This window comes from Nannospalax galili, unplaced genomic scaffold (assembly GCF_000622305.1).
Source record: "Nannospalax galili isolate Female #2095 unplaced genomic scaffold, S.galili_v1.0 scaffold284, whole genome shotgun sequence".
Classification (NCBI taxonomy): domain Eukaryota; kingdom Metazoa; phylum Chordata; class Mammalia; order Rodentia; family Spalacidae; genus Nannospalax; species Nannospalax galili.
The window spans coordinates 2,623,377-2,638,902 of record NW_008354281.1 but is presented as its reverse complement, the minus strand read 5'-3'; the positions used below and the strand labels follow the sequence as shown (position 1 = coordinate 2,638,902).

Here is a 15,526-nt window from a genome sequence, read left to right as displayed (position 1 = left end):
TTGAACCAAAGTCTCTTAAATTAATTAATCTTGACTTTCAAGAGCTACAGTTTCACTTTCAGAAGTCTATTAATTTTCTGTTCTGTTTTCTGAACATAAAACTGAAGGCAAAAATTACCTTTATGTACTGGAGAGCGTGAAGGAATCTAAACATACATAGCATGTGCTATTTTTAAAGATAATAAATGAGGACTAAAGTGATGGCTCAGTGGTTAAGAGCAAGTACTGCTCTTGCAGAAGTCTGGAGTTCAGTTCCCACCATTTACACTGGATGGTTTACAACTACCTGTAATTCCAGCTTCAGGGGATCAGATGTCCTCTTCTAGACCTGCTGCCACCTGGCACTCTCAGACGCACATTCCCACACACATGTAGAGATAATAAAAATAAAATAAATCTTAGAAAAAAATTAAGGTGATAAATGATAGCTTTTCCCCCAAATGCCGTAAACAGAAGTCTAATTCCTGAACGCCGCCACAGTAAAGGAGCTTGGCTATTGGCTATATTTAATCCATATTTGGTGTCTAGCTAAAAGAAATATAATCTAGCACCACAATGTAATTTTTCTAGGCAAATACAGATAGAATGGTTTAAAACATTATCTTTATTTGAATATTCTCATCAAAATAATCCCAACTTAAAGCAGTTTATCTTAGTAATTTGTTTGAAAACAGTAAAAATGGCAATAAATTATTTTTCTCTGGCATATTTGTGAATTAAAAAAAAACAGAAAGGATCATAAGAAGTAATTCTCCTAAGAACAACTTCTTATAGAAATTTATACGCGTGTATGATAAGTGATCCTGACAGCAGATGATCTCCCTTGCTTCGGAGCAGCAACCCTTGAAGCGCAGGCCTCTGAATGGTCAAGCCTGGAAGACCAGAAGAGGAGGGAAGACAGGGTCCGTCACAAGGGCCTCAGTGTGGCAATGTTCTTGGCCTTGGACCAAAATACCAGAAATAGTTTAATTAATAGCAACAGTGATAAATAAAATAGGAAGTGAGATAAGAGGTGATTGCCTGAGAAAGCAAGGCTTTTCTTCTCATTTTTACAACTGTCTGTGTGACCCACAAAAGAAAAGTGCATACAAATAATATTTTAAGTTCCAGAATGTGCTTTTGCTTTTCCAAGCAGGACTGCCTACAGATAAACCAAGAGGGAGGTCATGAAAGTGAATGGAAGCTATTTAAAACAGGCAGTTCTCCCTGCCCCCATGTAAAGCAATTGTAAGCCTTTCTTTGGGTTTTCGAAGTTTTTAGATAAACCGTCAACTCAATTAAGCGCTGTAACTTCAAGAAGATGGTATGTCTGTGAGCAAGGCAGGAGGGACTCCAGACAGGGGGGCTGTGTGGTCTGTCATCAGACCCGCAGGAGGGACAGAGCATCGCTATTATGTTCCTCTCAGCAACATAACCTGTTGCCACAGTGAATTTAACCATGGACTTTAGAGACACACGGGACAAATGGCTAAGAAAGAACTTGAGAAGGGGGCAACTCATTGAGTATGAAAGCATTAAGGGTTTATACACAAAGACAACTACAGAAACTTTTAAAGACACACTTGTAATTTAGGATTAACAAGAGGAGGCATGGTTAAAATTATACAGCTAATTCTATAGTTAGTTAAGAGCATCATTCACGGAGTCAAAAGCCTGGGATTAGTTGCTGGCCCTGCAGTATGCCACTGTGTAACCACGGGGCAATGGCATCCTCTCCCTATGCCTCAGTTTCCTCATGTGCGAAATCAGTTGATTAAAATCTCCTTTATGTTAGCTTCCAAAAATATTCAATAAATGGACATATGTAAAGTTTTCCCAAAGAGTCCGATAACGGATAAAAATACCCAATATTAACTGATACTATGCCCAGCACTGCTCCTGGTAATATCTAATATTTAATGATTACAAGGTAAAGTATTTATACAAGGAGATTTAAGTAAATTATATTTACATTTAAAAATAATTCTAAAATGTAGGTAGTGTTATTACTTCCATTTTATCCATAATAAAACTGAGGAACAGAGAAGTGAAGAAATTTCTTCAAAGTCACAGCAGGTTTTGCTGTCAGGATTCAAACGTAGGTAGTCTGGCTCTAAGCACATGTGTTATCGTGGGGTGATGCCATATTTAAACTTGACATAGGAGGGGTTGGAGAGATGGCTAAGTAGTAAAGACCACCTGACTGTTTTTCCAGAAAGCCTGGGTTAGCACCCACATGCTGGTTAAAAACCCTCTGTAACTCCAGTTCCAGGGGATCGTATACCTTCTTCTGACCTCTACGGGTACTACACACATGTGGTAAATTTATATACATGCAAGAAAAGCACTCATATGCCTAAAACAAAAAAGTAATAACTAAAATATTTGTAAACTTGGTTTAGGAACAGTGGATGATGTATTTGCTTTCCATTCTGTCAATTGTAGTGGATTTATGTTTCTAAACTATATGCTGTAGTAGATTCATTTCTATCTGGTGTGCCTTGAGGACCATCTTGGAGCCATGGCATATTTGTCACACTGCTTGCCTTCTGTTAAGGTTAAGTTCCACTGATTCCTGCTCGAGCTCCAAATCCCGTATCTTAACGCATGGAACATCCTAACACTGCTGTCCTGGGACCTTTCCTGCCCTGTTCACTCTACCTACTTCCAAGTGTCCTCTTCCTGGTATCCTATTCCATGGCCAGTGGACAGAGGCTCTCATTGCACTTCCGTGAAGAAATAACATAGAAGGGAGAAGAAAAGCAAAGGAGATACCAAGGGCAGATCTCTGTGCATCTTTGTCGTCATTCCGACTCTGAGGGTCACCTCTCTGCCTCTGTTTCCTGGATTTGGGGTCTCTGAGATCACCAAAGTGTAGAATAAGCAAACTGGGGTTTAGAGAAAGCAAGTCATTGAAAGACAAGAAAAAACGAGAATGCCAATTTTAAGAACAATAAGAATGTTAATAGTCACTCTTGTAAGGCCTGACATCAGGACCTTCTCTCCATCAGAGTACGAAGTGTGCTTGTAGTCTCATCATCCCACACTCCCCATCCTACCACATGCCCTGTAATTCCTTTACTGTAGAAAAACTGAAAGTCCCCAAAGAGGATGCAATCAGTGGTACTGTGTTTGGCTTGTCCTTGGTCAGCACATGGGATGTGTCTTAGAGTACATGTGTATAATCGTCACAAAATGGACCACTGACTTTTAAAAAGCACACCAAAATACCAGGAGATACCAAACAGCAAAATTGCAATCAGCATAAATAAAAGCAAAAGTAGAAATAAAAGCAAAAGTTGGCTAAGATCAAACAAAATATTGGGAAATTTTTGAAAATATCAAGAAGCCTACTTAAAGTTAATTTTTTTATGCTCTCCTTACAAAGAATTCAGTCTGAAGTGAATATTATACTTTAACACATTAGGAGACTTCTGGGTGTGGCGGTGTGTGCCTTTAATCCAAGCCCTCAGGAGGCAGAGGCAGGTGGACCTCTGTGAGATCGAGGCCACTCTGGTTCACATTGTGACTTCCAAGTGGTCTGTGACTAAAGAGACCCTGTCAAAAAACAACCAACAAAAAGTCAAAGAAAAAAAGACATTAGGAAACCATCAAATCGTACATATTCTTAAAGTAAAAACAGACAAATACAAATGGCATATAAACACATGATTTGGGACTTGAATAATATTTGAGGGGTTTTTGTTTGTTTGTTTGTATGTTTTTAGACTCTGTCTCCCTGTAGCCCCAGTTGGCCAGGAACTCACTGTGTAGACCAGGCTGGCCTCCATCTTACAGGCAGCCTCTGACTGCTGAGTTCCTCTGCCTCCCCAGTGCTGGGATTAAAGATGTATGCCACCATGCCTGGCTTGGTCTTTTTAAAAAATTATGTACATTTTATTTTATGTGTATGAGGTTTTGCATGCATGTGTGCACCCATGTCAGGCAATGCCCATTCAGGTCAGATGAGGGCGTCAGATCCCCTGGAACTGGAGATACTGATGGCTGTCAGTCACCATATGGGTGCTGAGAATAGAACCCAGATCCTCTACAAGAGCAGCCAGTAATTTTAACCACTGAGCCATCTCTCCAGCCCCCAGCTTGGTTTCAAATAAGTTATACACCTTGCCACGGATTGATTATGAATTATCTGTTCTCTCTTATTTGAACAAACTTGGATTAAGCTATGGATAGTGGGCTCAGAATTTTAGGAGATGAAAACAAAGAGCATGCTTTTCACTTTTGGTAATTTCCACATGGGCAACCTTATAAAGTTTAGCCTTATATTTGGTGGGTTTTATACGAGGTTGCCCTCAAATATTTGATCTAACAAGTGTTATATTTCTTTCTGCCTACTCTGGACTGGTTTGGCCAGCTTTCCCTGCCTTATATTTGATTATCTGGAAGCTTTACTGAAGTCCTTTCGAAGTTAGATTGCTTAGATCCTACAGGACCTCCTGAGGGTGCTGGACAAGAGCAGGATGGGATTCTTGAGCAAGCCTCATTGCACATCTCCTCTGAACCCTCTACCTGCTTCTAGGTGACACAGGATATCTCTGTTTAGCTTTTGTTTGAAAATCAAATTCTGTTACCACAAATTATTTTAAATGCATCAGTTCGTTTATTCAAAAATAATAAACTGGGACCAGCAAGATAGAACTTGAAGAAAGCCAAGAGTGGTGGTGTGCAACTGTAATTACAGGCTTGGGAAGGTGGAGATGTAGATCTTTAGGGCTTACTGTCCAGTCAGCTCAGCCTACTGGCCTGAGAAGAGCCAGGTTAGTGACAGACTCTATCTCAAAAAAAAAAGGTAAAAGGTATCTGATGAATGACACCTGATGTTATCTGTTGGCATAGACATGCACACACACACACACACACACACACACACAGACACACACACAAGTATACATGTACCTGTATACATGTGTGTGCACACAAGTGCACATACACATAAATACTGAACATTTATTATGAACTTTTTTATTATTACACAATCAGTGTCTTAAATAAACCTAGTCAATTAAATTAATTAAAAAAATATTCAATAAATAAGCCCATTCAATAAATATTCAAATGATTGTCATCTGATAATTTCATTCTTACTATTTAAAAATCAAGTACAACAGGAAAGGGGTGAAAAGGTGGGTGACATTAGTAAAAAGATGCAATTCCCATATGTTGTATCTGTGTAATTAGAAAAGGTGGATCAAGGTCTGCTGGCTACATCAATTCTTGAGCAGCAATAAATACCCACTGGGCTTCCAACTAGTCATATATTAATAGTGAAGACAAGAATAGTATTAAAATGTTGTATGATACCCTGTGACTATCTTTAACAGTTTAGAGGGGAAATGTAATTTAGGATTTAAAAATATTTACTGGTTTCAAGAAACAGAAAATCCACCATTAAAGACTAGGATTATAATTTAACTCATTCAGCTTTCACAAACAAAAACTGAGACTATCTGTAAAATTCACCCTCTTCCCAATGAAGTAAGCAACACATCACAAAACTATAAAATACACCATATTTCACAGATAGCCTCAGCCATTCCGCAGAAGCTTATATGATTACTTTTGGATGCCAGTGATTTGGTGGCATTCGTGGATATGCTTGCTACTAATAGTCAAGGTACTCACTTGTATTAATTAGCATCTTATTAATATTCCAGCTGCTGATTGACATCACACACATTGACATGTATGCTAATATGTATGTTTCTTCAATGGTTCACAGCAAATAAGAAATATATTTCATTGTAGACTTGTAGTATGTGAACTGTAAAACCAAATAGTGTTTATCTTACACTACATTTTTCTAATACAGGTAAAAGAAAATATCTGCATAGACCTGATTATCAATGAAATGGTTAGCTATAGTAAAGTTGTATATGGCTTTGCACATCAATTTCTTTCTTTGAAATTGCTTTGTTTGAAAGAAGAAATTCAGATCATTTGGGTTGATAACTAGGACCAATCCAGCCTAACCACCTCTGTCATTCTAATACTTCTATGTAAGAATTAGAGCAGAGCAGTAATCAGACCCTACATGGAAATAGCCTCCAAATACAGAGGTGGCTGGTGAGGGCTTCATTCCTCAGAGACTCCTTGATAACAGAGGGGTGCATCTTTTGTACACATTGTAAAAAGATTTAAACCCGTAGAGGCCCTTCTTCCCTCAGACCAAGGAGCCAAAACCAAAGGGGGTTTGGAATTTTCCAACTTCACTGAAGAGGATAATCTTGTATCAGAACAAAAGTCTTGGATGACTCACAGTACAATTAGCGTTATGCATCAGCACAAACGACACAACATAGCTTGTGGCGAGAGAGAGAGAGAGAGAGCGAGAGAGAGAGAGAGCGAGAGAGAAAGGGAAAGGGAGGAGAGGAGAGGAGAGGAGAGGAGAGGAGAGGAGAGGAGAGGAGGGAAGAAGACTAGGCCTAGGAAAAGGTCAATCGGGTCTATACCAAAGCCATGACAGAATGAAAATCAAGCTTCCTACATGAGCAAACTATAGCACGGGGGCTGAGGCCCTGCATTCATTCAGCAGCTGGGCTGCCCGCTTGTTACTCCTCCCTTATCATCATCTGGATGAGTGAGCTCACTTCTTTGTAATGTTTCCATCTGAAACAAATGGGAGGGAGAAAGGCTTCCAAAGGCACTGAATGAGAAAGGCTGACTGCAGTCAGTGTCTTGTCAATGCTCTTCTTATGGCCCAACCAACAGAATGGAACAGGTCCATAAAGCAGGGCACCCTGGCTTGTTTACCGAAGTCAGGGATCAGCATTGTTATTCAGGTGTTTTTCTCTTTGAGTATGTATCCGCTTTGGGAATATTTCTCTGTTCACATAAGGATGGGCAGGGGAATGAAAAGATATAAAATCCCCTTGTCTGTACTCTAAAATGTCACCCCATAGCATGCCAGACACCAAGCCAAGAACTGGCTTAGTCAGGCTTTCTGCCAACTGGCATGGATCTGCAGCTTATTGGGTCTCCTGGAGGTCAATGTTTTTCCCACAAAACCAGCCTCACAGTCTACCTTGCAGTGGTTCCTATTAATACTATTTCCTCTTATTGTACAGAGCAGGTGTCCATATAAAATATTTCAAGCTCCGTGGGCCATTTGGTGTCTATACCTCTATTCTGCTTTTGTAAGACAAACCGGTCTCAGACAATACATACAAGAATGCATGTGGTTCTGTTTCAATAAAACTTTATTTACAAACATAGTGACAGACAAAATTTGGCCCAAGGGCAATGGTTTGCTGACCCTTGTTATAGATGATTTAAAAGATTCTCATATTATATAGCTAAACAGTAATTTGTGAAATACAGTTGAGCTTTATTGTCACGCATGCATTTTTTATATCAAATATGTCCATGGGATTATGCACTACTGTTTGAAAAAAACTGTCATACCTTGGGATCTATGGGTTAGGTTGATCCCAGGATGCCTCACTGGATGCCAAAATGTATAGCTACTCAAGCCCCTTATGCACCTCACATGCCTTACAACATCTCTAGATTTATTATCCCACCTAATATGACATAAATGCAGTGTAAATGGTTGCTTTACATAATGGTCAGAAAAGATAACAAAAGATATAGGCATGTTTCAGTCCAGATACTTTTTAAAAAGTATTTTTGATCTGAGGTTGGCTGATCAGTGGGTTTGAAACCTGAAAATACACAAGGCCAGCTGCATCCTCTGTCAGCTTCATTTTAAGAATTATTCCCAGTTACTGTGCTACCAAATGGACAAACAATACAGTCAATAAAATCTAAAGAACAATAACAGATACAGTTTTGCCTACTAGTGTATACAGCCCTTAGAATATCGAATCACCCCTTCTGCAAATATTGATTGAGGCCGTACTATGCTGTATGCACTCGTCTACGTGTCAGACAAATTTTATCAACAACAGACAAGTCCCTCCTCAAGGGTGTTTACATGCCCAAGAATGGCTGAAGCAGAATAAAAATTCTGACCAACATTACACAATATAATGTCACACAGCAGAAATGCTTCAAAAAACGATGCAGCACAATACGTTAGCAAGTCACTCCGCAGCCTGAGGAAGAGGTGGTGGCTCAGAGGACATTTCTGAGGGAGTGAAGACCCAGTAGAGAGAGAGGCATCCATGCTGATAGCTGGTAGCTGAGGGACCAGTTTTCTGCACTGAATAAAGAGCCTGTAATTGCCTGAGGCAGAAACAAGTTTGTAGGAGAAATCACAAGAAAGGCCATGTCATTTAAGTGTCTGGAATGTCCTTTGAAGGCAAACAGTGATGAAGCCAGGGAGGGGATTAGGGATGGTCTTATAAATCTTCATGTTAAAGAATTAGGATTTTGTTCTTATATAATAGGAAGTTAAAGGGGGATTTTAAGGAAGAAAGTGATGTGTTTTTACTCATTTTGAATTATACAAATAAGTAAATTTGTATGGGGTGGGTACTATTAAAAGAAGTTTCAGTGTGAAATAGTGGCGTCAGAAGTGAAGATGCTTGGCAGTCTCATGGAAGGATTTACCTTGGCCCTCAACCTTGAGACTCACCAATAGAGACAGCATTGGAAAGAAGCTTGCATGAGACTGTCATAGCGCCAACTGCCCAGATTCTGGTGTCAAAAGGGTTTTATTCCTTCTTAGCTCTTTAGATTCTAAAAGGTAACAAGTAGACAATAAAACCTAACTATTGGCTGAAAAGTTAATACAGATTTAAGGGATTCTCCCTTGCTTGAAAATCAGATGTCTGTCCTCCAAACAAAATTGGTGCAGAGATTTTCATAAGCTGACTTAAATCAAATTGTTGCTATCAATATTTCTTGGCAACTGATTCCCCTCCCCCACTTTCTGCATAAATCGTGTATGCATGTTGCCTTCAAAACTAGAGGCAAATAATTTAAGACATACTTGTCCACTGCTTATTCACTTCTTATATTTAGGAAATACCTCCAAAGGAAAAACACAAAACCTTTCTCTGACTTAGTATTATAACCACCAGCAGCGAACTATTTGGCTGACTTCCTAAGGATTATCCCGAATTCTGTATCACTATGTATTTTAAATATACATGTTTGCGAGCTATTTACTCACTTATTTGTCTATCTATTACAGTACTAAGGAATAAACTAGGGGCTCTCACATGCTAGGCAGGCACTGTACCACCGAACTACATCCCCAGCAAAGCTTGTGGACTTTTGAGGATGAGAAAAAGAACAGCTCAGGAAGAACAGAGTATAGATGTTAGTCAACATGTCCTCTGTCATAAGATTCATAGGAAAGGAATATAAGATAGTTGAACAAGAAAATGACTCAGGAGTTGGCTTAGTCCAGGTAGAACCTGCCTGGCAAACATGAGGATGTGAGTTTGTGTTAAGGTAGCAAAAAGCCCCACAGGATTAACTGGCAAGAGAAAAACAGTATCTGGTGTCTCTGATTTGGATAAAGACTGATTAAGACCCAACTTTCCAGTTTCCCTAGCCAATCACCTCGTCAGAGGACCACCCATAGAAAGGTGGATCCAACTTAAGTTATGTTAAAGAGATGGGCAGAATACCTAGTGCATTTATGAGTTGGTAAACTTATCCTGCCCAGAATCCCCCTGCTTAGGGTTGTTCTTGTGGACTCAGTTATAGACATGAGGTCTCTGTAATTCTTGCCCACTTTTGGATCCCCTAACACCGACATAAATGATGGACATGGTTGTATGTCTGCTATCCCAACACTGAAAAGACAGAGACAGGATTCCTGGAGCTAGCTGGCCAGCCTGTCTAGCCTAATTGGTGAGCTCCAGGACCATGAGAGGATGACACTCAAGGCTGTCCTCTGGCCTTCTCACTTGAGCATACATACCACACTCACACTTTCATACATACAAACACATGCACATACACATTAAAGACAAAACAAAACAGAACAAAACACCCAAGAAAACAAAAAAATCAAGCTTGACCTGGTGGCTCACTCCTATAACCCCAGCATTTACGAGGCCGAGGAAAGAGGACTGACTGGCTGGAAGTTTGAAGCCATCCTGTACTACGTGTTGAGTTCAAGTGCTGGCTTGGGCTACAGAATGAAATTTAAAACAAACAGCAACAACAAAAACCTTCAAAAAGCTCAGAGGTAAAGGGTTTGCCACCAAGCCTGACAACCTGAGTTCAATCCTTGAAACCTGCATGTTAGAAGGAAAGAACCCATTCTTACAAAGTTGTCCTCTGGTTTCCATGGATGTACACAAGAGAAAGAAAAAGAAAAGGAAGGAAGGAAGGAAGGAAGGAAGGAAGGAAGGAAGGAAGGAAGGAAGGAAGGAAGGAAGGGGAGAGAGAGAGAGAAAGAGAGAGGGAGGGAGGGAGGGAGGGAGACAGAAGGAGGAAGGAAGGAAAAATAATTTAAAAAACTCGAGAGGGACTGGAGAGATGGTTCAGTGGTTAAGAGCACTAGCTGCTCTTGCAGAGGACCCGAGTTCAGTTCCCAGCACCCACATGGGCGCTAACAACCATCCTGCCCATAAGTCCTATTCTAGAGAGGGCATAGCAGGCACATGGTGCATTTACATGCATGCAGGTACTCATAGATATAAAATAAAAACAATAGATAAAATATAAAAAAAAAAAAACTCAAGAAGAAAAAGTGGCAAAACCCACTGTCCAATTTTATTCACTGTTTTGTTCCCAAGATGTGCTCATTCTCAGACATTTGGAACTTTTAATGATTATTCTGAAAAGAGCTATGTGATAAAGGTACATCAAACTCAAACACAGAAGCAGGTGTTTTACCCAAAGAAACTGTGATGTTAAGTATACTAACTATATAGCTCTCCTGTATCTGACCAGTCAGGATAGTGCTATTACTATGTCACATTAACAAACAAGTCATCGTAGAAAGTTGACGTTGAATTAAATCCATCATGTTACAATTACACCTTAACAGTTCGCATACTTACAGAGACCAATAAATCATTTTCTCTTTTGCTTTTGTTGAAAAATGAAATTTGAGAGTCTTACAAAGTCACTTCTAGTGATAGCCTATATCTTTCAAATGATACTTATAAAAATCCACTTTAGCAGTATTTAAGGATGAGAACAGATTAATACAAATAATCTTCTAGTATTGATCTCACATATTTATTCTGCATCGGAATCTTCCTTATGAAACCAGGAGCTGCATAATAATTGTTATACTTTGATTAATTGCTTTATTCAATATATGACTGAATTAATTTGACTTATACACACTGATCACACCAGTTTCTATAGTACGTTGCTTTTTACCCTGTAGCAACTACTTGGAATCAAAACAGATGTAGCATAAGCTAGAAGTACTGTATAACAAATGATTACAGCACAAAAATGTGTATGTGAATGACCAAAATAAATGCCTTACGTGGAATTTAGAATCTGAAGTGAAGAAAACATCTAATTAAGGGAAATTTATGAGAGCCTTTAGCAAGTTCTTTGATGGATGTATTTATTTGGTTACTTGATCCTCCAACCAATCACATTAACAATGACAAAAGATATGCAAATTTAAACAGACAATAGTCAAGCCAACTGCTCTGACTCATACCAACTGGGACATTTTCAGCATCTATTCAGTTTGATTCATTCTTGTGAGGATTGATATAACCAAGGAACACTTTAATACTTACGCTTGACTATAATCTGAAAACTACGCCATAATCACTGACCAAGAACAATATAAATTTAGAATCAAATTTATTTTACAAAACAAATTAACATATGAAATGTGTGCATGATAAAACCTCAGCACAATTGCATGTTTGCCCTGTCACAGCTGAATAATTGCATAGCAACAAAAAATATGCATCACTGTTTGAACCACCATTTTGATTGTGTGATTAAAGCAAACAAAACATTACATTTTTGGTAAGCTAGCTCATTCACAATTTAGGACTACATTTCCCACTCATGTCCCCCTCAAAGGACCCAGACTAAATTATCATGATTCAATCCTCATTGAAAATGCTGTGGATGCTATATTGACCATAATAACAAACTATTTAACCAAATGCCTTTATTTACTGTAGAAATAAGTTTTGCCAAAGAAAAGCCAGATGTTCTATTATAAACTACCAGTATGAGTAATGCCTGGAAATTTATCTACAGTCCCTTAAGATTGTTTAATTCTGTTTGTTTCCTTTTTCTTTTTCTACCTCCTTCTTGATAGTTCACCTGTGGTCTGCACTAGGAAGACAAGCTACAATTCCAAGTTTGGAAACTCTAGAACTAACAAGGTCTGCGAGCTGAATACATTAACTGTGATCTTAGTTCAGTCCCTAGTGGACAACAGTAGAACTCTTACTAGGCAGGATGCAGCCTGCAGAGACCTAAGTGGTCATGACCAGACAGGAACAAAACAGAGCATTTGTCTTTGTCCATCCTTTATCCTCTTAAAGGCTTTGCTGTGCTAACAGAAGCCTGCTTGTGTTCTTTCTGCTCACACTGAGAGAACTAGTTAGCATAGCCTGGGGAAGAAGCTTTTCACACAGGAGAGACTGCTGTCACCTAGAGACATGTGCTTACTTTCTACTGTTTACCTGTTACACACCTAAACACCAAAAAGGCCATGAGGTGCAGAAAATGTTCATCATTTAATAGATGATGTCCAGTGGCTTACCGAAATGAAGAATGGAGTGCTGAGCAATTTGATTTCTATCAATTGGAATTAAATACATATCACAGAGGCTCCCAGATGGCACTGCCTCTGGGAAAGGATGGAGGTCCCGAGGAAGCAGAGGCTTCTTTGTGCCCAGCCCAATCTACAGGTGCACTTCATGGACAGACAACACAAGCTCAATTTCTACCCTCAGTGTGGGCAAAAACCCCTTCCTAATGAATTCACATCAGAAGTTATTTTCTCGATTGTTTTTCCTCAAGTGAAGAAGAAATATATGACGATGTCAGACCTCTGGTATCCTACCACTTGCTCAGTTTAACAGTTCCCTTGGCTTACAAATACAATCAACAAATATTACACAGATGCTTTATAATTAATCCCTCATCATGATAATTTCATTAACGGCTGAATAAAAACAATATTTTGTGATGCTTTCCCATTCTAACTCACATAATTCCTCGGGTTAAAATCAACTTAATCCTAAATTAATATTATCATTATGATTTCTTTTTCCATCAACTTGCTCAAAAAGTTCGTGGGTTTTTTTAAACCTGAGTTTTGACAGTCAGAGTGTTCAAGATCAACTTTAGAAAAGAGAAAACCATAACTGTAATAAAAAATACACGTGTTAGACGCATAAATGGGGAGCCAGAATCCATTCAGAAATTCTCATTAGCCCAGGTTCCTTAGCTTACCCAGGAAGTCAAACCAGAGAACCCGCTTGCTTTTGCAAACACTGCCCTCCGGAGCAAAACGTAAACACACAAGTGCCCCCCTACGGAACTCTCAGCTCTCGGAGCAGGAAAGCCAGAGGCTCCGCGCAGTTAGAAACTGAAAGCGATCACTTACTTTTTGTAGCCACTGAGTATAATTTTCCATCACATGCTCCAGATGCTGAAGTTTCTGGGAAGAGAAATCCGGCTCCACGTGTGGAGCATCCCTCTGCAGAGCGTTTGTGTTGTACTGCTCTGTCGTGCTCTCACGACAGTTCCCGTCGTGTTCTGGAAGAATGAAAGTGTAGGCACACTGCCCATGCTGAATTCGGTTATATCTTCTCCCACCGTTTTCTGGACTTCGGCGCTGGTTGCTGCACCCTATGTGAGTCAGAATGGCAGCGAAGAAAGCAAAGGAAAGAAACACAGTCATGGTACTGCAAGCACTCTCCTTCCGTGCCTCTCGCAGAACTTGCTCCTCTCTTCTGACCTTTAAACTAGTTCTTTATTTCAGGTAAAACTGCTTGTTTGACTTTTTTCCCCCTCAAAGAAAGCGTTTGAAGAATCATAGAAAACTAGCCATTTGATAGCTTTGTTCTAAAATGTTACTTTTTTTTTTTTATTTCACTGCAATGATAGTTTCTCCTTCGTTAAAACTCGAGAAATTTATTGCATAGTAGCTGAGATTTATTGTTTCCTCTCTGTGTAACCGTTCAGCGTGGAGTCTGCCTGAGTCAGCTGCGAGTACATATTCGAGCCCCTTTCCTCTACTCTATCTGCAGCAGATCTGCTATTTTCTCCCAGACCTCAGTGAGTTTTATTAAGGTTGCACATCCAAGCCAAGCTGGAAGCAGGCAGTCTTTCACAAGATGACTTGACAGGAATGCATGAGTGTGCCCCTATGCTAAGGATTGCTGATGGCTTTGGGCGGCGGGATCGGCTTACAAATTGGCTAGATGCGCATGACCTCGATCATGTATGGGCCTCCCGCCCCCTTCCGCAGACAATTGCCTTGAGCCTCCCGCAGATGCAAGGAAAATCAATAAACAGGGCGGTCCACCTTAATACGCTTGTGGTGTGCATGCTGACCTACTAAAATCTATCAAGTTAGAAATGTGTTTTAAAAGTTATTTAATTGAAGAACACTACGAAGGAAGCTGGCACAATCTACAATGAATTATTTTTGATAATTCCATAAAGTTATTAAACTTTTAAAGCATTCTCTCTCTTTTTTTTAAACCTCGGGGGAAAAATCAAAAAACTATTTTTAGAGATGGTATTCTTTTATTGTATTTTCTTAGGCTTTGGGGAGTTGGAGAAAGCATCAGAAGATCAATTTATCAAGGAAATTACCATAATTTGTCACTCAAAGTAATATAGCATGTACATATTAAGTAGAATCATTCTAAGTACCTTCCGGGATATGGTTTTTAAATGAAGTCGGTTCCCTGATCAGAATGCAGCGGTTCACAGGCTGCATGTATAAGTTGAGCAACTTTCCTACAAAAACAATGTGGTTACAGTTTAGGACAGTGGTCTGAGAATTATTAATTCTTGTGGTACGTGTTATCATATATTTCACAAGAACTTCTGGTATTGCTACAGCTGTCTTTAACACTGGTGTGGATATTCCACACCATCATCTGCGGCTGCAGAGGCAAACCACCTGAGAACAAGCATGTATCAGGTGTGCTGATGAATTCTACAGGAGAAAGCTCTGTGGTTTTATTAAGGAAGAAAAACGCTCAGAAGACGTTTTCTCAAAACAGAATATAAACATTTGAATAAAGAGACAAACACAAAGACCAGGAGACAATTATAGAATTTAGTATGGCACCGAGATAGTTACTGGATGTATACATAAATCACGTTTTGTTATGAGCAGAATTTTCATCCGGACCTGGGTGGGCTTTGAGGAAAAGGAGCCTCTCCTCTGCAGTCATGGTGTGCAGACAGAAGCAACAGTGCCTTGTGTGTCCTGAAATGGAAGTAGGCCAGTGGGTGAAGGTCAGTGGTGGTTAGAAATGGGCCTTTAGGGAAAAGCTAGAAGGGAGGTCAAAACAGACTCCAGAAAGGCTGTGGTTGCTTGGGGGTGTGGGATGGGGGGAACCCTACCTAGATTCATCGGTCCTTTCCACACCAAGTAACAAATTTTTGATCAGAGGGATATAAAAGCAAGTTATACCAAAATACA

The 15,526-nt window shown here is 39.6% G+C and overlaps 1 protein-coding gene across 2 annotated transcripts in view; it reads right to left on the bottom strand.

Moving 5' to 3' along the window:
* Angpt1 (angiopoietin 1) overlaps positions 1 to 14,282 on the bottom strand; it is a 289,964-nt gene extending 275,682 nt beyond the window's left edge. For both annotated transcript variants that reach the window (XM_008851510.3, XM_017802808.2), the window contains exon 1: positions 13,469 to 14,282. In XM_008851510.3, the coding sequence (XP_008849732.1) occupies positions 13,469 to 13,765 (297 nt within the window). In that variant the 5' untranslated portion in view covers positions 13,766 to 14,282. The remainder of the gene's footprint in view (positions 1 to 13,468) is intronic.
* Positions 14,283 to 15,526: the final 1,244 nt, after the last annotated feature.